Genomic DNA, 23,902 nt, shown 5'->3' on the forward strand with positions numbered 1-23,902 from the left:
GAGAGCTGATATCCCCTTCCCCCTCCACACTCACATGGTTCCAGCCAGACCTTTTCTGTGCTTGCATGATCTTACTGCCCAGGTTAAACCTAATGGATCAAGAAGAAGACACCTGATCAATGCCAGTAAAATCACAGGCCTTCCTCTGGATTTTTCAAGCTGGAATCAAAAGGGAGTCAGCCACATGGTTGTTAAAGAACACTGACCAAGAATGCTGTTGGTGTCCCTGTTTTTTGCTTCGAGAGGAAATTCTGTGTTCAGTGGGAGTGGAGGAAGCTGGCCAAAGTGAATGACAGAATTTTGGTGGCAATAGAGTTCCTGCAGTTGTTCCTAAAGTCCAACTGAACCCCTGTCTGTATCTTATGTTAGCTTGTAACCCTTCCTTGGGATCTACAAGCCAATAGCTTCTAATCTTTGCCAAAGCTAATTCAAATTAGGTTTCTGCTACTTGGAACCAAAAGGAAATACATAGAATAAACTTTCCATGAGTAATAGATGTATATTTGAGTAATGTCTAGTACTTATATCTTATAGAAATCCTAGCAATTATCCCACTATTATCAATTTGTAAAAATTTAGAAGAATTAATGCATTTTTAATACATTTCATAAACTTTGATATTCATGGTCAGAGTGTGGTGGGAGAGGCAGAATGTAAGTCTGGGATAAATTGAGATTAGGCCCTGAATGTTTTGTTATGAAGTTTGGACTTTATCTAGTAGCTTGTGGGATCCATCTGCAGTGTTTTTGAGCAGGCTAATGATATACTGAGATCTTTAGGATATTTAGATAGATAACTTCAGTAAAATGGAGTGGAAACAATAACAGTTCAATAAGCGCTCTTACTGGGAAATTAATTACTTAAAGGCTAGCCCAGGGAAAGCATTTGGCTCAGGTTGTAAGATACCACTTGAGATGTCCACATCTCATATTGAAGTACTTGGGTCTGGGTTCCAGCTCTATTCCTGATTCCAGCTTTCTGCAAATGCACACCCTAGGAGGCAGTAGGTAATGGTTCAAGTACTTGTGTCCCTGCCACCCATGTGGGAAACCCAGATTGAGTTCCAAGCTCCGGGCTTTGGCCTGACCCAGCCCCACCTATTGGAGACATTTGGGAAGTGAACCAGCAGATGGGAGGTGTGTGTGTGTGTGTGTGTGTGTGTATGTATGTGTGTGTCTGCCTCTTTCTCTCTGCCTTTCAAGTATAAAAAATAGACAAGTAAATAAATAATAAATTGCATTTAAAAAAAGGGTGGGGGTATTCCAGGCATCCAAGGTAAACTAAGGGATTCACCTTGCAAAAATATCCTGAAAAGATTGGATGACAGAGGGACTTAAGAGACATTTGAAAGGTAAAATTGGTGCTAACAATGACTACTTGAGCATAGGAGATACCATCGAAACCAGAGGAGGTGGGGGAACAAATCTGAGAAGACGCTTATATAACTGAGCATCATCACTCGTCTTTCTGGTATATTTTAGCAGGTATGATTCTGAAAGCTATGGTTTCCTTATGTAGCACTCACATTCTCTGTCATTTCAAAGACAACTATAATTTGATTATGTCTTAGCAGTTTATTTTTACTTTATTGGAATTCCCCTACAGCCTAGAATTCCAAGGGAAACGTTAATTTGGGAAACATAATATTCATACTTGTCTCTGATTAACTATGATTTTATCATGTTGATGTGTACTGGCCTGTTAGAAACCTGTGATTTAATGAATATAATTAAAAGTATCTATAGCTGATCTAAAATTTTGTACATCACATATATGGAATACCATCAACTCATTATACTCTACCTTCCTCTACATTAATGGTTAAAGGTGGAGGGATTAAAATTTTATAGTGAAATAAAACTGAGAAGAATATGATAAAGTGATATGAAGCTCACATTTCCAAAATAAATGTTGGTGTTCAAACTAACTCACCAGAAGGCCTATTTGTAACTTCACTGAAGAGCTGTTAGCCATCTGATTTCTAAAGCATGATTACCCCATGCCAGCAATGAACTTGCTTTGTGTTACAGACAGATCCTGGCACGGTCCCCACCCTCAAGGACAAGTGCACTGTCATTCCAATGTATTATGGAAAGTATGAAATTCCAATTTGTGGCTGGTGATTTTGGCAAAAATGAAAGCTCAACAGCTCATACTGTTAAGGGAAAACGGTGGCAGAGAAATGATTGTTACCTTGGTTCTTTGCCTCACGTGGGAAAAGAATTTCCAAGCTGACAGCAGAGGGATTTAAAAAGATTTATTAGAATCAAAGACCTCCAGCCTAAGTGGCTTGCAGGGGGTGCTTCCAAGAGAGGAAATAACCTGAAGAACCTCAAAGCACTGGGGGTTTTTAAGTACAATTTCAAAGAAAAAAAAAAAAACTAGACAATCAGATCAGCATGCAGTTACCAGGCTGGGACCAAAACCCATCAAATGACCTAATTTACAGTTCTTCATCCTGTCTGTCCTGCTTATGATGAAACAAAAGACCATCCAGAGAGTGGGATAGGTAACTTGTATTCACAATAAGCTGTGAGATCAGGAAGAGCTCCCTTGCTATTCTCATGGTAAAATTTGGAGATTCTGAAGGAAAGAGGATGGCCTGTTTCTTCTTGTTAAAGATAACATTTTTGGGGGGAAGGAAGCAAATATTTTATACTCCAAATTCCATTGGGACCACCGTGACTACTTATTAACCCATCTGACCCTCATGATACCCTTGTGAAGTAACTGCCATCTTTAGAATTCTGACACCAGTGAGCTCTAAGAAACATTGACCAAATTCCATTGATTTGGCTTCCATTCCTTTGCCAAATCCCTTACTGATCAATAAAAATATAAAGTAAGCTACATATGTAATTTTACATTTCTGGGAGCCACACTTTTAAAAAGTAAAAGGAAAATCTTCCATCCACTGGTTTTCTTTCCAAATGCCCACAACAGCCAGGGCTAAGCCAAGCAAAAGCAAGAAGCCAGTAATTCAATCCAAGTCTCCCATGTGGGTGGCAAGGACCCAAGTACTTGAGCCATTACCTGTCATCTCCCAAGATGCACATTAGCAGGAAATTGGATCAGAAGCAGAGGAGCCAGGACACAAACCAGGCACTCCTACATGAGATGACGGGTGTCTCAGATGGCTTCGTAACTGCTGCACCAAATACCTGCCCCTAATTTTTAATAGACTTTAAAAAAAAAAAAAAAACTTTTTCAGAGTTTTAGCTTCAATCACTTCTCGGCCTTTTGGCTAAGATCAAGTGAAGTTTTAGCCTCAAGTCAAAACTAAGAGGAAGATACGGATTTCTTGTATATCCCCTGCTCCTACGTGGACAACCTCTCCCATTATCAGTATCTCCAATATAGTAGCACATTTGTTAACAATTTGTGAACCTACATTGGTGCATCAGTATCAATGTCCATAGTTTACATTTGGGTTCACTCTTGCTGCTGTAGTTCTAGGGGTTTAGTAAACATATAACAACATATATCCACCACTATAGTATCATACAGAAGAGTTTTACTGCCCTAAAAATCCTCTATGCTCCACCTATTCATCCCTCCCACTCCTCCAACTCTGGCAACCACAGCCCTTTTTACTGCTTCCAGCATTTTGCTCTCCACAGAATGTGATATAGTCGGAATCATATAGCATGGCGCCTCCTCAAACCAGTTCTTTGTGAAATTAACTTCACTAATACATTTTAACCAAATGTTTCCAAACTCTTATCATTTTAACCTGTAATCGATGTTTTTCAGTTACTGATAAAATATATTACATTCTTTTTGTACCAGGTCTTCAAAAGCTGGTATGTGCTTTATACTCACAGGGTATCTCAGTTCAGACTAGGCAGATTTCAGGTGTCCATGAGCCGAATGTGACTAGTGGCTGCCTTATTGGACCAGGCAATCTTAAATAAAAGAAGACTCACAGCTGGAGACAATAGCTTCTTTCAAAGACTTGAGCTGCCTGTGTTTGGTTAGATGATGAATACAATGTGCTTAATATAGTGTTTGCCTCTTATAGCTGGAAGCCCCCTCCTTGTCTTAGGGAAGAGAGTTTTATGATACAAATTACAAATGTGCATCCAAGTATTTAATCTTTTTTCCAATGAAGTGTCTGTCTTACCATTAGGTATTCTATGTTTTGAAGAATAGAAAAGAGTGGTGCTTTTCTGTCATAATGAGTTACAGATTAAATAATACAGAAGAGTGGAATTGTCATTAAATTGAACATATTCCCATTACAGAAGGAATGTGCTCATTTGGAGAGCAGTAGTTTAAGAAGCAGATTTTAGTTCTTATTCTAACTATGCCACTAACTAACTCTATGACCTGAGACAAATCAAGTCAGTTCTTTGTATGTTTTCTCATTCTTTAAAATAAAGGACTGGATTCATGCCTTCCAAACCCTACCCTGTGGAGTCTGGGAGCTTTTAAAGGAAAGAATGAGGAAGGAAAGAGGTGGAATTTTTTACTCACATTGCCAGATTCAACGGCTGCAGGATCAAGTTTATTTGATGTACATGTTAATCTTCACTGTAAATTCGAAAGCTAATTAGAATTTTTAACATGATGATCAGGGAACTCGATCATCTCTACTTTTCCTTTTAGTGATGAACATCCCTGAGTATATAAAAACCACTAGTTTAGTCCTTCATCTACATGCCCTTTTATTTTCAGAATGTAAAGTGAGATCTAATGTCAGATCTAGTTGGTGGTAATCTCTTCCAGCTGCATACTTTTTTCTACTGCCAGACTGTTGCCTTCTGGTTTTCCTTGTTTTAAGAACATGAAAGAATTTTAGAAAAAGTTTCTGAAGAAGAAAAGCAATGCTAATCTGAGATACCGTCTCCACATGTTCTGACCCATTTCTAGAAGTCCTTTCACTTATCTTTTTCTCAAACATCCTTGTTACCAATCTTACCTGTTCTAGTCACTAAGCAATTTACCAAGCCATCAGGCCCTGCTAATTCCAGGCAAACTGAAAGACAGAATATATGTTATCTCAAGTTCTGCCCATTGTGAGGGTGGTTGTTGTCCCTGGTCTTTCTGGGTGTCTGAGTAAGCAACAAATGCTAAAGTAGTCTACTCCAAGCCAGGAATAAGAATTTGTGGCCAGCGCCGCGGCTCAATAGGCTAATCCTCCACCTGCGGCACCAGCACACGGGGTTCTAGTCCCGGTTGGGGCGCCGGATTCTGTCCTAGTTGCCCCTCTTCCAGGCCAGCTCTCTGCTGTGGCCCAGGAGTGCAGTGGAGGATGGCCCAGGTGCTTGGGCCTTGCACCCCATGGGAGACCAGGATAAGCACCTGGCTCCTGCCTTCGGATCAGCGTGGTGCAGCGGCCGTTGGAGGGTGAACCAACGGCAAAGGAAGACCTTTCTGTCTCTCTCTCTCTCACTGTCCACTCTGCCTGTCAAAAAATAAATCAAGAATTTGTATACCAGGGTTTTAATTGTTTCCTTCCTGGTCAGTTGGTTGTAGTGAATACCCCATGAGGCATGCCAGATGGAACAGCAGTATAGCAGGAGTAGGCAACAGGAGAATAGGAGCAATGTGCTTATTTAAACTTACTTGCCTTTATGACCAGCCCAGGTCTGGTGCTATATTTCTCAGCTTGAGTTAGGTGTCTCAGCTAATACTTTGATCATCAGGGGCAATTAGGATTGTGAAGTCACTTTGTGTCCTAGGTTTAGGAATTCCACTGGGACTCAGTAGCAAACCTCTAAAAATCCAAAGAGATCATAGTGTTTCTTCATTATTGATAAAGAGCTCAATACAACAGTTCATCTTGCACTTTAAAATAAGAGCCGAACATTCTGTTTACCACTGGACCCTTGAAAACTCCCCACTCTCTAGCTGTCACATACTTTTTACAAGGTTGCAAGGATATTTATTACTTTCCACTCTTTTGTCCCCATCTGTATGGTATTTACAATCCAGTATGTCAGTGTGATGTCTAGTGAGATGAGGAAATAAGTAGCTTTCTGCAGACTTAATTGTGACCCAGAGCCCAAAAGTGATGTAACCTTGCGGCAAAAAGATGGAACTATACTATTGTAATTATGCCAAAAGAAAGCAAACTATTTCTTCCTCATCACTCACAGTTATCCTAATAAATGGTCACATGTCCCCTTGCATGCTGGGAGGAAGAATCAAGTAGGCATTTCCTCCTGAGTACCCTGATTTCCTTAAATTGTGTCTGAGAACTGATTTGTGTCTGGAAATTGGATAATGTCTCTCCGTTTGGATCTAAAGGTTTTTTGTTTGCTTGTTTACCATTCAAATTAAGTAGGACTTCAGTGAACTGTGTATGTATTCTATGTATTCCAGTCCAAGGACTCCACAATCAGCATATCCCAAGAACCAAAGGGCCAGAGCATTTTGATTTTAACCTGGATCCTACTACCATTGAAGTTAGCCTTATGTAAGTGTTAAATGCTGCCACTTTGGCCACAACTCTATTTGATCCTGCCAAATTAAATAAGCCAAACTCAACTGTAGCCTCTTTAACCATCACCCTTGGCCTACAGAAAACATTATTCAAAGCGCTTTTCAAATATGCCGACCCTTCTCTAACAGATTTGTTTCTCAAAGCCTTTGTGAAGAGTGTCTTCGCAACTTGTTTGGAAGATACAGGTGAAGTAGATGGTTGAGTCACATGATAAATCTACTCCAACACTGTTGTCTCCTGAAATTTAAAAGTTTGTCTTTTTGCATTTTCTCAAAGAGATTTGCATCTCAATTTCATTTTGCCTAAGCTACCACTGAATACAGATTTTGATTGACCTATATGGTAAACAGAATGTTCCCAGTTTCTCAAGGTAGAGCAGTTAGTCCACAATCTCTTGTAAGCCCTGTTAGAAATTGCAAGTTAATCTGAAATTGTGTTCTCCTCATCTTCATTCAGCATTCTCAAATATCTAGCCCACATTCCACAGATTAGTTAGCAAAGCTCTTCACTTCCTTTGCTGCTTGAGCCAGATTTTTCCAAGTTTTCACTTTAGAATTGGCCTCTTGCAGTTTTCCAAGTTTCACTTTGGAATCGGCCTCTAGAATCTGATACTAATTGTAGATCTGGAGATAGTACAAGTTGAAACTAGGGTATAAGAGAACTGGTCTCCTCTTATAAGATAACTACCTCTAAGTAGGGAGTTTCAGCATCTTCAAAGGAGACAAAACCTCCTAAGCAAAAACTCCAGCTGCTAGAAGTCTTGGAATTTGAGGGTTAGAGTTTTCTGTTTTCCAAATTCTCCTCTATATCAATTTTAATTTTAGAGATCCTAATCTTTCTAGATCAGTGACTTAATTATGTTCCTATAAGAATTTGGGTAAGAAGATAAATTTAACTGATTTGCAAGAGATCAATCAAAATAAATATTGGTTCATAGTTATCTCAATCCTGGGGATATTAGAGTTTTTTTTTTTTTTTTTTTTTTTTTTTTGGACAGGCAGAGTGGACAGTGAGAGAGAGAGAGACAGAGAGAAAGGACTTCCTTTGCGTTGGTTCACCCTCCAATGGCCGCCGCCACCTGCGCACTGCGGCCGGTGCACTGCACTGATCCGATGGCAGGAGCCAGGAATTTCTTCTGGTCTCCCATGGGGTGCAGGGCCCAAGCACCTGGGCCATCCTCCACTGCACTCCCTGGCCACAGCAGAGAGCTGGCCTGGAAGAGGGGCAACCGGGACAGAATCCGGCGCCCCGACCGGGACTAGAACCCGGTGTGCCAGCGCCGCAAGGCGGAGGATTAGCCTAGTGAGCCGCGGCGCCGGCCGAGAGTTTCTTTTAACAAATTCACAGTTTGGGTTTCAGTTCATGTTTTACAATGAAAACTCGGGAATTTTTCACTTGTCAGTCTTGCAACTGAAGAGGGTGACATCAGCCTATGGCTCTTGAACTCCATAGACCTCCCTCATATGACAACAGTAGTCAGGACCCCACAGGCTAGTCTTTAATGCCCACCCCAGTCCTAATGTTCACAGGCATTAAGTTCAATTGCTGTTTCACTATGAAAGACCCTGGGCTCCACAGCTCCATCTCTGAATATTAATTGGTGTTTATTATCTTCTCTGAATAACCAGATTTCCTTAAAGAGTTTGTGGTTTGACTCCCCATTACCAGTTACTGAACAAGTCAGGTTTCCTAGTTACAAGTATTGGTAACCAATTCTAAGTAGATGAAATAGAAGTAATGTATCAGAAAGAAGTAGCTCACAAAACCTATGGGAAAGTTAAAAACCAGGCTCATGTAACAGGCACCAAAGGAGGCTGCCAAGGACCACTGTCTGGTTAGAAAGCTACCAGATCTCAGCCAAGAAGTGTTGAAGAAGCATTTAGGCAGATTTCTGGGTGACACTGCCGCCTCCAGATGTTCTTCTCCCCCTGGATTTTTCACATCATCCCCATCTCTGTAACTAGCTTCATGGTCCTTGCACCTTTGTCTCATTCCTTCTGGATTCACTGTCAGAATCCCTCTGGACGAACTTCAGTCATGGGCTGATGTTCTTGCTGAGTAGAAAAAGAAACAGCTGCCTCACTTCACTTTCATCACTAGAAAAAGTATCAAGAGGCTGTGTTGCCAACACACACGCTTTCACAAATGCACATATGATGGCAGTTGAGAAAGAGAGACGTAAGTCAGGACACCATTGTTTGTTTCATTTCTGGACATGCTTTTCTGTTTTGTTGATCTGTTTATTTTATTGCCATATGATACTGTTTTGGTTTCAGCCATTTTATCATTTATTTAAAAATATGGTGGTTCAAATCCTCTTTCTTCTCAAAAGTTTAAATCTTTTTTCTCTTGACTCTTTTTTACTAAATTTTTCTCAATGAATTTTAAAATTTTTATCAGTCGAGCCGGCGCCGTGGCTCAATAGGCTAATCCTCCACCTTGCGGCGCCGGCACACCGGGTTCTAGTCCCGGTTGGGGCGCCGGATTCTGTCCCGGTTGCCCCTCTTCCAGGCCAGCTCTCTGCTATGGCCAGGGAGTGCAGTGGAGGATGGCCCAGGTGCTTGGGCCCTGCACCCCATGGGAGACCAGGAAAAGCACCTGGCTCCTGGCTCCTGCCAGGATCAGCGCGGTGCGCCGGCTGCAGCGGCGGCCATTGGAGGGTGAACCAGCGGCAAAGGAAGACCTTTCTCTCTCTGTCTCTCTCTCTCACTGTCCACTCTGCCTGTCAAAAAAAAAAAAAAAAAAAAAAAATTTTTATCAGTCTTCCAAAATATCTTATTAGGTTTTTGTGAATGTATATGGGACATAATTTTATACTTTTACAACACTAATATTTCTTATCCAGGAACATAGTATATCTATTTAAGCCTTCTTTTCTACTGTCGGTATAATTGCCTTCACATATATTTGGCATACTTCTTAAGTCCATGCTTTTGTTGTTTACAGAATTTGTTCTGCTTTCTTCTCCTTTACAAAAGTTTCAAGGTCCTCCTTTTACATGCTTTGCATCTCCTAACCTCTTTCTACGTCTTATAACCTTACTATATATGCAAATGGTTCTATAATTCTAATTTCCACAATTAAGCTATATAAATCATTGACCTAAATTCTTCCTAGGTTTATTCAGCAGCTATTATTGAATTAAATCTTATACATTTTAGTATAAGTTTTAAAAAGAAAGGTAAGGAATGTTTTTCAGGGGAATAAATTCAGGAAAAAGCAGTCACCGGAATTGGATAAATTGAAAATCTGAGGCCACTGCACTGGTACTACAGTGCCCCCTTGTGGACACAAGGAAGCGTGGCTTTGTTTATACCAAGAATGACCCCAGTGTCATCCACTGGAAATTAGTGTCTGGAGGTGCCTTCGTGGTTAACTGGGTCAGCATCTCTGGCTTCCAAATAAGGAAACTGAGGAACAAAAAAGAGAAATGATTGGCTCAAGTTCATATAACCAGTCAAGGGGTGAAAGCCAATGTTCCTAACTCTCATTTTCCTCACATTCACCCCAATTTTTTTTTCCTTTTAAGATATTTGTGTAACTATTGTGGAACAGGACACTAGGATTACAATACAAAATATTGTTAGGTTTTGCCTTCAAGTCTAGTTTTCTTTCAAGCCTACTTTTTAAAGCATTTTTAGGAGATCAATTTTTTGGAGAATGAGCAAACAACTGTACAGGGAAGGTTCTTAACCATCCACAGACTGACTTGCTAAGTGATTAGTTAATTGTTGAGGTTTAAATGGAAAATATATTTGCAAATATGACTATTTCCTGAAGATACAAGACTTACTTTCAAAAGACCTGCAATAACTTTTACCTTATTTCTCCTTTACAGATTCATAACTGAATTATCTTGCAAAAAATAACAAGAAGTGTTCATGTGGGCCCACCACCTAATCCCAAACATTATAATATGTGCGTACTTCATTGAGCAAAGCTTTGTTGAGGAACTCCATGTCAAGCATGTGCTAAGCACTGGGTTTAGTTTGTTAAACAGAACTGAAGTTGTCCGACAAAGCTTATAGTCCCCTATGTATGTATGTGAGTGTGCAAACATTTCCTAAACTACTCTTCCCAACTATAAGGAAAACAAATAATAAAGTTTTGGGGCCAGACTGGACAGCATGGGAATCCTAAGCCTGCCTTTTACAAGCTATTAGACAAATGAATTAACTTATCTGGGCCTCAGTTGCTTCCATAAAATGAAAATAATGTGTACCTCTTTTAAGGGACAGCATTTTGTCACTATTATCATTAATATATAAACCTAAATATTGCTTCTTTTTAGATTTATTTATTTATTTGAAAGTCAGAGTTACAGAGAGAGAGGAGAGGCAGAGAGAGGTCTTCTATCCGCTGGTTCACTCCCCAACTGGCTACAACAGCCAGAGCTGAGCCAATCTGAAGCCAGGAGCCAGGAGCTTCCTCCAGGTCTCCCATATGGATGCAGGGACACAAGGACCTGGGCTATCTTCCACTGTTTTCCCAGGCCATAGCAGAGAGCTGGATCGGAAGAGGAGCAACCAGGACTAGAACTGGTGCCCATATGGGATACTGGCACTGAAGGCGACAGCTTTACCCACTATGCCACAGCACTGGCCCCAGTATTGCTTTTTGAGTCGAAAGCATAGGATATGGGGCCATTGTTGTGGCATAGCAGGTTGATTGAGCCAGTGCTTATAACACCTGTATACCACATCAGAATGCCGGTTCAAGGCCTTTGTGCTCTGTTTCCGATTGAGCTCCCTATAATGTGCCTGTGAAGGCAGTAGAAAATGACCCAAGGTCTTGGTTCCCTGCCACCCAGCCTAGCCCAGCCCAGCTGGCTGTTGCAGCCATTTAGGGGGTGAACCAGCTGATGGAAGATCTCTCTCTCTCTCTCTCTCTCTCTCTCCCCTTCCCTCCCTCCCTCCCTCCCTCCCTCCCTCCTTTCCTCCCTGCCTTTCCTACTCCTTTTCCTTGTCTCTGTCACTTTGCCTTCAAATAAATAAATCTTTTTTTATCTTTAAGAAATATTTATTTAATTTGAAAGGCAGAACAACAGAGAGAGAAGGAAAGACAGAGAAACACACACACAGAAGAATCTTCAATCTACTGGTTCACTCCCAAAATGGCCTCAACAACCTGGGTTAGGCTGGGCTGAAGCCAGGAGCCTGGAACTCCATCCAGGCTTCCCATGTAGATGGCATCCAGCTCTCCCAAACATATGGACCATCTTCCACTGATTTCCCAGGCACAGTAGCAGAGAGCTGGATCTGAAGTGGATCTGGTATATCACAATGCTGGCTAAACTTTTTTTTTCTAAAAAGCATGAGTTATATATTCTGTTCTTAAAATGCAGAAAAATTCCCAAAAGAGAGGCACCAATATTGCTCAGTTAGTTTCACCAAGAATGTCACTTTCCAGAATTAATATAAATAAATAGTTATGACTATTGACATTTGAGGTTTTAAACAAAATAAAGAAATGCTCTAACAATGGATTCTTGCTAAATAGCATTTCTCTCAGGCTCTTTCCATTTTCCATGGATGAACTTGGCCTTGCTCTTCAGGAGCAAAGCCCTATTCTTTAAGTTATGATGAATAAATCTGGCAAGACCATCACTTTATCTATGGAAGGGACATTTTAAGTTACAGAAATCATCAAGTATGCAAACATTTCCTAAACTTACTCTACCCAACCATGAGGAAAACAAATAATAAAGTTTTGGGGCCAGACTGGACAGAATGGGAATCCCAAGCCTGCCTTTTACAAGCTATTAGACAAATGAATTAACTTCTCTGGGCCTCAGTCGCTTCTATAAAATGTATACTCAACACTCCTCCTGCTTGATGATTGGAGAGACGCAAAGCCCATATTGTAGTTGGCTGTGTTTTCCTCTCTCAGGGGCCCCTTAGCCAGAGTCAGAGCACAGCAAATCATGCAAAGTCACCAGCCCATCTCACTATGTGCTGAGAGAGGAAATCTACCCTAAGCTATCTTATTCTGTCTTGCCTGGAAGTAGCAATTACATACCTGCTAGACAAAAACCAAGTAGTTAACAGCCTCAATCTCTACTCAAAACTCTACCAAAACAAAGCTTCGAAAAGTATGTAGACACAGAAAGAAGGAACGAGACAGGGCAGGGGAGCACTGGAAGTTTGAGCGTGCACAGAGCAGACCAGCTTCCTTTCCTGGTTGCAGTATTTCTTAAACTGTGCGCCGCACAACCCCAGTTCTGTGAAAAGCTCAGGAATACAAGGTCAAATAACTAGGAAAAGTTTTCCTCTCTTGCAGGTTCACAGTGTATATTGGTAAGACAAAGGAAGCCTGTCTAGCACTGTTGTACAGAATGTATTTGACCCCCATTTCACCTATAAACCAGCCGGTTCAGTGGAACCACAGCCTTCAGGAGACTTCCCTGCTATGTTGAAAAGACTTCTTTCTCTTATTAATTCATAAAAATACTCTATTTCATCTCCACAACCCACAGGACTAGAAGTATAAGCATTTTTCCAGTGCCATTTTAATGATAGAAAAATGAGCCCACAGCCTGACAATTCAGAGGTCCCAGAAAGTTTCCACAATTAAATTTTACACATAGAAGAAGAGACCAGTTTGAATCCCGGAAATGGCTTCCCAGCAATGCCTGGAATGTTGTCACGAAACCGATAAACAGATACCCAACTGTTGTTTTGTATCTGGGAGCTATAGCGAGAAAGAGGAGAAAAACATATAGTTAGAGCCACCAAATTTCATAGGTGTTTCTTACCATTTTCTACAAATAAATAAAATATACAATATCTATTTTCCCTTAACTCCATCTTGGGGCTTCCCATTTATTTTTGTGCATTTCTAATTCTCCTCTCTAGATGGCAGCACAGATGAGAAAATGCAAGAGGAATTTGAAGCAGGCTGGCTTCAGGAGACGCAAACTGCCATCAACTGCCCTCTACTCCAAATCACCCTTCCTTTTATTTATTTTTTTCAAGAAACAGAACACAAGGTATGATGACTGACACTTATTTTTTCCCCAAATAGATGTAATCGATTACATAGGATGCAAAGAACTAATGACAAATTGCTATCAATGAGTAAAGAAAAGGATCCCTTCCTGCATCTTACCTATGCTTAGGTGTATTTCCTGTTGTCTTAAAAATAATGTCAGTGATGTCCCCAGGTTGTCCAGAGTGTCCCGTAAGCGTGATCATTAGCATCATTGCACGGGACACCTGATAACGGCCAAGCTCCAAGCCACCTAGATTTCTTTAAGTGTTGGATTCATTTAAGATCTATTAGCAATGCTGTTTACCAACCCTCCTGTCAACTGATGCTTTGAACCTGCTGTAAAATGATCCCTGTGTCACCAGTTGCCACACTGAAGCTTAGGAAGTTAGCATGAAGGTAACACTTCATTAAAAGTGTGCAATTTATGGTTGAATTACAAATGTAAGAGAAAAGCAGTGGAACAGACTCAGAGAGAAGACCTTTATACTTTACATCAAAGCCCCACTAGGGATTTTTTTTTTAAACTTTACCCTTCAGTGGTTCATTGAATCTCTTCATTAAAGAATAAAATGGGGTCTACCAGCAAGATGCTCTCAACAAAATCTGCTGACAGGGAGAACATAAGGAAGCTGTCCCTTGCAATGCATGGCATTTTAAAGGCTCAAGAGTGCTTGCAAGAATACTAAATTGTGCATGTGTAATGAACTGGACAGAGCTGAAATGTGACCAGTACCTCTCTAACCAACTGCAACAAAATAAATTATTGCCATGGGGAGTAAAGATAAACAGTCTATAAATATGCCAACCTGAAGCCAAAATAAAAACTAAGCAGATCTTGATTCATATTTTTCAAAAAATCAACTTGCAATGTATCAAAGAATTTTAAAATTTTGTCTCTGTCCTTGTTTTTTGTTAATAAAAGAGGTAATATCAGAATTTACTGTAAATGCCACATCTTTCCTTGAGTGAGTACCTTTGATCATTAGCATGGTTGAAATTAGTTAATATGATAGTGGACCAGGCTTTCTGCATTTACCAAAGCAACTCTTAATGCTCCAAAGCCACTGAATGGTTTTGTCTGGGCTCTAAGTTTAGACACAAAATTGAGCCCTAAAATGAACAGGCAGAGAAACAGTAGATAATGCAGTATATGAGGAAATGAAGGAAGTTGGGATGTTGAGTAGCACCCAGCCTCTGGCCTACATCCATCGCAAGGGGCACAGCAGCCACAGCCCTCAGTTCTGAGTCTGTCCCTGGAGTCAATACTCAGGGATAGGAGACCCAGAAACCTTGAAGGCCAAAGTGAATTCTGAGAAAGCTGAATATTCTTCCTCCCTTGTTAATTCTACATTCATGCTGCCTACCTGATCCACCACCCCTTAGACCTTTGATATCCTTGATGATGCCCAAGAGGGAGGCCCTTCCAATGAGTTACCCTCTTATGAACTCTTCCTTATATTTCATTCAGTTTCCTATTCCTCCCTGTGATACTGTGATATAATAAGGAACATGTATTTGTTCTCCACCCCTGATCCTGGCACACAGCTCCTAAAACCCTTGGAATTTCTGGCATGATAAGAGTGCCTTTTAGATACTAGTGAGATGACTGGTGGCTGGGGATGGCTTCCATCCAGCTGGCTTCTGGATGGAAGCTGGTCCCCAGAGTGACCAAGGCATGATTAGAGGGTTGAGACTTTCAACCCCACCCCCAACCTCTGTGGGAAGGGAGAGGGACTGAAGGTTGAGTTAAACACCAATGACCAATGATGTAATCAACTGTGCTGCCTAATGAAGCTTCCTTAAAACCCAATGGAGATTTCATTTGGAAAGCTTCCAGGTTGCGGAACATGTGGCAGTTCCTGGAGGATGGCACAGCCGGGAAGGGCAGCGAGGCTCTGTGCCCTTTCCCCCATACCTTGGCCTGTGCATCCCTTCCATGGGCTCTTCTTATGAACCCTTTGTAGTAAATGGGTGAGCTTAAGTTCTGTTTCCCTGAGGTCTGTGAGCTACTTGGGAAAATTAGTCAATCCTGAGGAGCAGGTCATGCAAACCCCTAATTTATAACCAGTTGGTCTGAAATATAGGTGACAACTCATTACTTGTGATTGGCATCTGAAGAGGGTTCGAGCCCTTAGCCTGTGGAATCTGATGCTGCCTCAAGATAAATAGCATCAGACTGAGTTAAATTATAAGATACCCAGTTGGTGTCTACTGATAATTGGTTGTTAGTGAGGGAAAATTCAAACACATTTTAAGTGACCAGAAGTGTTGCGTTGGTTTAGTCTGTGACAATAAAAAAAAATGTATTTTTCCCCTCTATCTCTTATACTCCCTTTCCTCCTATGTGACCTTTCCTTTCCTATGTGACCACAGAAATCTCATTCCATCATCGACAAACTCCTTGGTGCCCTGAGCCTCTTCACTGAACATTCTTTGGTTTTCCAGCCGTAAGAAGCCTAGCTTTCCCCCAAGCACACTGCTTCCCCAGTGGTCCTGACAAATACAGACAGCCAGGTCAGGTTTTTCTGTCACACAGTGCCATTTCTGTGAGTTCCAGTTCTCTGTGCCCAGACACTCAGGCCACATGGCCAGTATGTAACACTCTGTACTCCAGCTGTCATCTGCTGACTTTTTGAAGACCTTGGCATTGGACCCACGGTACTCCTTTTAAAAAAAAAAAATTGACTTATTTATTTGAAAATCAGAGTTATGGAGAGACAGAGGCAGAGAGAGAGAGAGGTCTTCTGTCTGCTGGTTCACTCACTCCCCAAATGGCCACAAAGGCCAGAGCTGGGCCGATCCAAAGCCAGGAGCTTCTTCCAGGTCTCCCATGTGGGTGCAGGGGCCCAAGCACTTGGGCCATCCTCTGCTGCTTTCCCGGGCCATAGTAGGGAGCTGGACTGGAAGTAGAGCAGCTGGGACTCGAACCGGCACCCATATGGGATACCGGCACTGCAGGCAGCAGCTTTACCAACTAGGCCATAGCACCAGCCTCCAGTACTTGTCTTCATTCCATGTTCAGCCAACAGTCAACCATGTCTGGTCTGTCCATGGGGCATATTTGATCTCTCAGCTCCTTGACTCCACCTCCAATGACCTTCACCATTCTGCTATATTTTTTTTATTTTTTTGACGGGCAGAGTGGACAGTGAGAGAGAGAGAGAGAAAGGATTTCCTTTGCCGTTGGTTCACCCTCCAATGGCCGCCGCAGCCTGCACACCGTGCTGATCCAAAGTCAGGAGCCAGGTGCTTCTCCTGGTCTCCCATGGGGTGCAGGGCCCAAGCACTTGAGCCATCCTTCACTGTACTCCCTGGCCACAGCAGAGAGCTGGCCTGGAAGAGGGGCAACCGGGACAGAATCCGGCGCCCCAACCGGGACTAGAACCCGGGGTGCCAGTGCCACAGGCAGAGGATTAGCCTAGTGAGCCGCGGCACCAACCATCCATTCTGCTTTAATCACACGATCCCATGGCCACCGCTAGACTTTGTCACGAAGGAATTGCACTTCTTCTGAATTCCCCCTTTTCTGTGCTTCCAGATCCCTTATCTTCACTATATCTGCTTTGCAAATTTACGAAATCTCCAGTCTTTCTGTTTTTTGTTTTGTTTTGTTTTGTTTTGTTTTGTTTTTTCTTCTTTCTGTGTCATTCATTGGTCATCCCCCTCTCCTTTCTAATCAGGAAGGATTCCTTGGTTCATAAAGTTAGCCTCGGGTCAGTGTCCTTTGTTACATTGCTCCATTGTTCTGTTTTCTCTGCCTGACAAAACTTGTAGTGTGTACTTGAATCTGGTTATCTGCCTTGGCAGTTCTTTTTCCTGAGCTGCTGGGCACTGCAGGAGAAGTTTACACAGCCATAGAGATTTAAAAGGCCTTAAATTCATGCTCAGCAACCTCAAGTGAGATTTCAGTGCTACCATATTCTCCTTCCTACTCATATTCTTGGTCTCCGGAAGGGCTATTATATTAATTCCCCCATTAGCTAGATTTTTTAAAAAGTATTTATCTATTTATTTGAGAGATGGACATAGGGCTTTTATCTGTTTGTTCACTCCCCATATTCCTGCAATGATGGGGCTGAGCCAAGGTCAAAGCTGGGAGTCAGGAGTTCAATCCAGGTCTCCCACATTAGCGACAGGAACCCAAGTACTTGAGCCATCACCACTGCCACCCAGGCTCTGCACTGGTGAGCAGCTGGAGCCAGGAGCCAGAGCTGGGCTTCAGAGTCAGGCTCTCTGATGTGGATGCAGATGCCTACTCTATGTAACTAAATTTAAGGTGTACTTTTCAATTCTCTATTTATTTGCTTTTAGGACAGCTTTTAATATGTACCCTCCTGAAACTTTCTTTTTCTTGAGCATCTATGATGCCATCTACATGCTCCCAAACAGATCTCTCCAGCCCTGAATTTTCTCTTGAGCTTCAGACTCCATAGCTTCCACAGGCATCTTAAACTCCAACTGCATTCATTTGCTCTTCAATCCTGTGCCTCGTCCTGAACCCCCACAGTAAGTGGCAAGCAGTACCCACGACCTCATTACCTCAGCCAGGAACCTGTGTTTCACCCCCGGCGCTCTCTTCATCATCTCACATATCCAGTTCCTTCACCTGCAGCTCTTGATCCTGTCACTTAAATACCTCACCTTCTCTTTTGCTTATTTCCATACCTAACCAGAACCCCTGTTTTCAGTCCTTCTCTCAAACCATTCCTCATGCAGTAGCTACATGATTGTTAATAAGCAAGGACTATCACAGACACGAGGGTCCACGAACATTCAGCTATCCCAAAACAGATCATTTCTTCCTGCAGTAAATATGATTTCTGAATCTGAACCTCCAGCCTTCTTCATGGCAGACAATTTAATCTATATTCTTTCAAGTGAATTCAGTGATTTGTCTGCCAACTGAGATTATGTGAATATAAATACTTCAGTTCAGAACTCAATTTCTGACCTTCGTCCCCTATGCTGGCCTCATTCTTGGGGCTCCTGGAGCTGGCTGCCTAGGGGAAGTGGGACACATTCCTGCTGCTGCTCAAATAAATAAATATTTTAAAATTTTAATGTAGAGTCTGCATCTCTCAGGAGCAGACTCCACAATAATTAATGTGCTTTCCACTGTACTGGCAAGAATCAGGGCAGGGGGAGGTGGGCGAGTGTGGCTGGCGAGGTAGACAGGCTGCAGATCAGCAGCCCGGAGCCTGTGGAGAGAGGCAAGTGGAGGATACATTCCATTAATACTTCCCATTTCATCTTGTCACATGTTCTTTCTAAATCACAAATCTGAACAGGTCATCCACCTGCTTAAAGCCAAATGTAGCTTCCCACTGCCTTCCGGATAAAGCCTCAACTTCTAAACATGATTTACAAGTTAAGATCTGTCTGTAGATTACCACACCTACCTCATTTCCCAGAATTTCCCTCTTCTTTCAATCCCATGGGCTCACCATGCTCTGTCTTACCTGTGGGCTTTCTAAGATTCTCCGCAACTTGTTCCTACACTGGGCTAATTCTTGCATCATCCTCTGATCTCAGGTTAAATGTGTCCTCCCCAGGAAGTCCCCTTTGACTGCCTTCTCACTGCTGGCTTTGATGTGTCCCTGCTGTGCACTCTCATAACCTTCTCATATCAGAGCACTTATCATATTTTAATTTTTCTTGTTTGTTTGCTCTTCCACTAGACTACAAATGTTTTTAAGGCAAGACTGAGCCTGTCTTGATCAATGTTCCAGTAGCTAGCATGTACCTGACAACTGATAGGTGCTCAAAAAATATTTGGAAAATAATTAACGTATGAGTGAAAAATACGTTGAATGTGCAAGCCAAGTATTAGCTGGCTTCAAATGTTCTTTTACCTTATAGAGGAATTCGGTACTTTAAAGTGTTTCCCCAAAGCAAATCAACTCCCTGAAGCAGATGTGAGTAGGTTTGTCTGAAGTGTCTATGAAGAGACAGAGGAGAGGGTTTAAATGGCAGACATTTCTGTTCTTTCAATGTCACTCTTTGGCTTCCAGATGTTAGGGCTTCCTCTCTCTCTCTCTCTTTAAAGATTTATTTATTTATTTGAAAGGCAGAGTTACAGAGAGACAAAGGCAGAGAGAGAGGTCTTCCATCCACTGGTTCACTCCCCAGATGGCTGCAACAGCTGGAGCTGAGCCGATCTAAAGCCAGCAGCCAGGAGCTTCTTCCAGGTCTCTCACGTGGGTTCAGGGGCCCAAGCACTTGAGCCATCTTCCACTGCTTTCCCAGGCCATAGCAGAGAGCTGGATCAGAAGTGGGACAGCCAGGACTAGAACTGGCGCCCATATGAGATACTGGCGCTGCAGGCGGAGGCGTAGCCCACTCCGTCGCAGCGCCAGCCCCAGGGCTTCCTCTGTTTTGACTGACTCTCCCTGCCTCCTGCTCCCCTGCTGCCAATTCAGCCTTTATTTCTCTTCTCTTGGCAAAGATACCGCTCTGAGAGGACAGTGGAGGAGGAATTCAGAGGGATGATGCTGGTGTGGGGAGCACCGTTTAACAGACAGCTGAATGAGGCTAGGCAGACATGAGGTTCTGATTTAAGAAAATGACAAAATGAAGAGAAGAGTGTGGGTTGAGGAGATGTTTGGGAAGGAAGACCAACAGGATGTGATTACCGATTGACTTGAGCTGAAATATAAACGACAGAGGAATGCAGGGTACTTCCCAAGTTTGGGTGAATGCAGGGGAGAGAGTGGGAAAGGGGATGGTTGGAAAATGATGAGTGAGAGGGTAAGGACTGAGAGTGTTGTGTGATTAGAATTACCACCAAGGAAGGCAAGAGAGGGGGTTACACAAGGAAGGACAAGCATAACAACTATCAACCCCTGAGAGTGTGACTGAGGCTGGATACCAAACCTGGGATGGGTACTAATCCACATTCTCCTTTGATTTTCCTTAATAACTCAGGCTCTTGGTTGTAAGAACTGAGAAAATGAGTGGTGGCTTGATCCAAGACTTGGGATTCATGGAGAAGATGAGGGCAAAAGGACCAAGGGACAAGAATATTGGTAGTGCTGTGAAAAAAAAAAAAAAAAAAAAACTGTTCAAACTGATAGCGATGGCATCCAGATTCAATAGGGATGCAAGAGAGCTAGGATGGTGCTGATGGATGAAGGCAGCGGAGCAGAAAAGGGGTCAAGAGAAGAGGTAGGGAGTCCAGAGGCGTCAAGGAGGTTTTGATGCATGAGAAGAGTAGTAAGAAAACTAGCATGACAGCAAGCAGAAAATGCAGACCGGAGCAGCGGCCATGCGCGATGTGATGTTGCTAGGAATCCAGGACCAGGAGGAAGTAAGCCCTGGAAAGTAGAAGATTCCTTTTTTCCCTGGAAATGTGACAGAAGGAGAAGAGAAGATGCCATCTTTTAAGTTTTTCTTAGTGGAGAAGAAGGAAGAAGAGGCCCACATTGGAAAATCCTGATTTCTTCCATTAAGCAAAAGGGGAAAGTCATGTTACAGACGTGAGATTGGGCTAGGGGAAATAAGAAAGATTTAGAACGGGAGCCGTGGAGAATCTGGTAGGAAGACAATCTTGGAAAGCCATAGGATTGTGTGGTAATAGTGAGAGCTCACATGGGAGTTAACACTGGCTTGGACCAGATTTTAGACTTCTCCTTGGGAGCACAACCAGAAAGTATGCAGACGACTCATTTGGAGGAGGATATTAGGAAAGGAGGAATGGATGCAGAACCAGCAGAGTGAAGGCAGCTATTGGGATTGTTGCTGAAATTGTCCACATGGGTAACGAGCAGAGAGGATGGCAAGCCACGGCAGGACGGAGCAGCAGAGGATGAGGGAGCAGAGTTTGTAACAAAGGGGACAAACAGAAAGTTCAGTGGCCCCAATAGAAATAACCCCAGACTCGGAATTCCAGACATTTTCCCCAGCAAGTGAAAAGGTGAATGCCCCTTTAAATTATTAACTAAGCTGGCCCTCAAATCTGGGCAGACTCTCCAAGTCCAGGCCGTTCCACTTTGCCAAAATTGATAAGTTTCTGTGAACCATCCTCCCTGCCCCCGCCCCCTCAGGGCAGGCGAGTGAGGTGTGACCCATCTTTGCTGTCTGGACAAGCTTGATCTGGCCTCCCTCCTCCTGCTGTAGCAGGCCTGAGGTATGTGCCAGAATTGCGTGTCTTATGCTAATTAGCACATTCCAGAAAGCAGGGCTCCTGCTGCCTCTGCCCTTAGGCTTTAAGAAGACCTTGCTCTGACCCTTCCTGCCCATGCCCCTCACTAAGGCTGAGGAGCTAGATGAAGCCAAGGGGATGTGCCCATTCTAGACCACACCTTAGATCCCTTGGACAGTCTCAGAATTCTTTACTCAAATGACCCAAGCCCACTTCCAGGGCCTGCCTAGACTTCTTAGTCCCATCTTCCCAAGGACAGACCATGCCACTAGTATTGTGGTCAGTCGGATGGGTGGCCAACATGAGCCTTTCTTCAGAGGTGTGCACAGAGTGGATGGGTGGACCTGCACGCAAAGGCCCTGCTCAGAGTCCAAAATGGAAAGGGTAGGGGGCGGTACTTCAGGCTGAAATCCAGCTCTCCCCGTACCTCTATGTGCTGGTGTAAAATGCTAAGGAGTCTAAGAATTGCACATTCAGATCTGTTCTTACAGTCTTTAGGAAGAAAGAGAGATCAAGTAGGAAAATAGAACACATTTTATCAAAAAGTTCAATTTATATTCTTTATATAGGTTTTAAAACATGGACCTCTACTTTTATTTTTGCTTTTGGCACCACAGATATTAAGGAGAGACCCAGCTTCTGCAATGTGTTATTTACCTGTTGGGAAGAATAGCTCTTTCAAATTAGTATTGCAAGTTTATCTGACATAATAGTGAAGTCCAAATTGCTCTCCAAGATGGTTAAAAAAAAAAACATATATCCATTTAAAATTCTCTTTGCAGTTCTAAAAAGGTTTTTTTTTATTTTATTTATTTATTTTTTTTTTGACAGGCAGAGTGGACAATGAGAGAGAGACAGAGAGAAAGGTCTTCCTTTTCCATTGGTTCACTCCCCAGTGCTGCTGCGGCCAGCACACCGCGCTGATCCAAAGCCAGGAGCCAGGTGCTTCTCCTGGTCTCCCATGCAGGTGCAGAGCCCAAGCACTTGGGCCATCCTCCACTGCACTCTCAGGCCACAGCAGAGAGCTGACCTGGAAGAGGGGCAACCAGGACAGAATCCAGCACCCCGACCGGGACTAGAACCCCTGGGTGCTGGTGCCGCAGGCAGAGGATTAGCCTAGTGAGCCGCTGCACCAGCCCTAAAAAGTTTTGATAGCCTAATTCATTTCCCCAGTTTTTTAGATCATTTGGTATCCTTTGATAGAATAGGTATTCCTGGTTTTTTAATGTTTGTATTTAAGTGGAATTTTCTAAAAGAACCTGTGAATGCCTTATGCTACTGTGACATTCAAGGTACACAGCTGAGCCTTGGGTGTACACCCTGTCAGCCAAATAAACATCAGGACATATCTTTAGCACATCCTTTTTGACTAAGGATTATTTACCACATATCCTCATAAGTTCTATATGCTTACAGTCTGATACATTCAATCTGAAAGTTACTAGATTTGAGGCCTGTCCTACAAATCCATGTGCTTTATCTTCATTCCTTCATTATTTCATCCTAGAGGAGTAGAATCAGGTGAAGCTGAAAATTGGCACTTGTAAACTATCATGAAGGGAGGGGAGATAGACATGGGATTACCTGACATGACCTTCATTCTATTTGTGCCTCTATTACATCTGAATCTCAAAATGAGAGAAGACCTCTTGGGAGAATTTATATTACAACACTTCTAGTAGTGGTTTCCAATCTACAAACAAATCTCTGAGACTTTTTTGGTTGATATCAACTTGAGAGGCAGTGGAGCATGCATTTAGCTTAGCAGTTAAGCACCCACAACCATCACTGGGGTACCTGAGTTTGATTCCCGGCTCCAGCTTCCTGCCAATGCAGACCTTAGGAGACCGGGTGATGACTGAAGAAACTGGGTTCCTACCACCCACATAGGAAACCCTTGAGTTCCCAGCTCCTGGCTTCAAGCTCCAGCCCTAGTCATTTTTTATTGGAGGTCTATCTGTCTCTCTCCTCTCAAATAAAAATAACAATTTTGTAAAGATTTGAGGGGTTGGCATTGTGGCGCAGCAGGTTAAGCTGCTTCCTGTGACACGTGGACACTGGTTCAAGTCCCAGCTGCCACTTCCTATAAAGCTCCCTGCTGATGTGACTGGGAAAGCAGCATAAGATGGCCCAAGTCCTTGAGCCCTGCATCCTTGTGGGAGACCCAGATGGAGTACCAATCTCTTGGCTTTAGCCTGGCCCAGCCCCTGCTATTGTGGCCATTCAGGTCCTGAATCAGTGAATGGAAGATTCTCTCTCTCTCTCTCTCTTCCCCTCCCTCTCTCTTTGTAACTCTACCTTGCAAATAAAATAAATAAATCCTT

The 23,902-nt window shown here is 42.8% G+C and overlaps 1 protein-coding gene across 21 annotated transcripts in view; it reads left to right on the plus strand.

Annotated features, from left to right (window-relative positions):
* NFE2L2 (NFE2 like bZIP transcription factor 2) overlaps positions 1–23,902 on the plus strand; it is a 186,040-nt gene that overhangs the window by 54,906 nt on the left and 107,232 nt on the right. For 19 of the 21 annotated variants that reach the window (XM_051849400.2, XM_051849399.2, XM_070070626.1 and 16 more), the window contains one exon: positions 13,303–13,436. In XM_051849400.2, the coding sequence (XP_051705360.2) occupies positions 13,303–13,436 (134 nt within the window). Of the gene's footprint in view, positions 1–997; positions 1,137–13,302; positions 13,437–23,902 lie in introns of all 21 variants that reach the window. The other 2 variants (XM_070070627.1, XM_070070628.1) reach the window with 1 other exon arrangement.

The sequence above is a fragment of the Oryctolagus cuniculus genome, chromosome 3, assembly GCF_964237555.1.
Source record: "Oryctolagus cuniculus chromosome 3, mOryCun1.1, whole genome shotgun sequence".
Taxonomy (NCBI): domain Eukaryota; kingdom Metazoa; phylum Chordata; class Mammalia; order Lagomorpha; family Leporidae; genus Oryctolagus; species Oryctolagus cuniculus.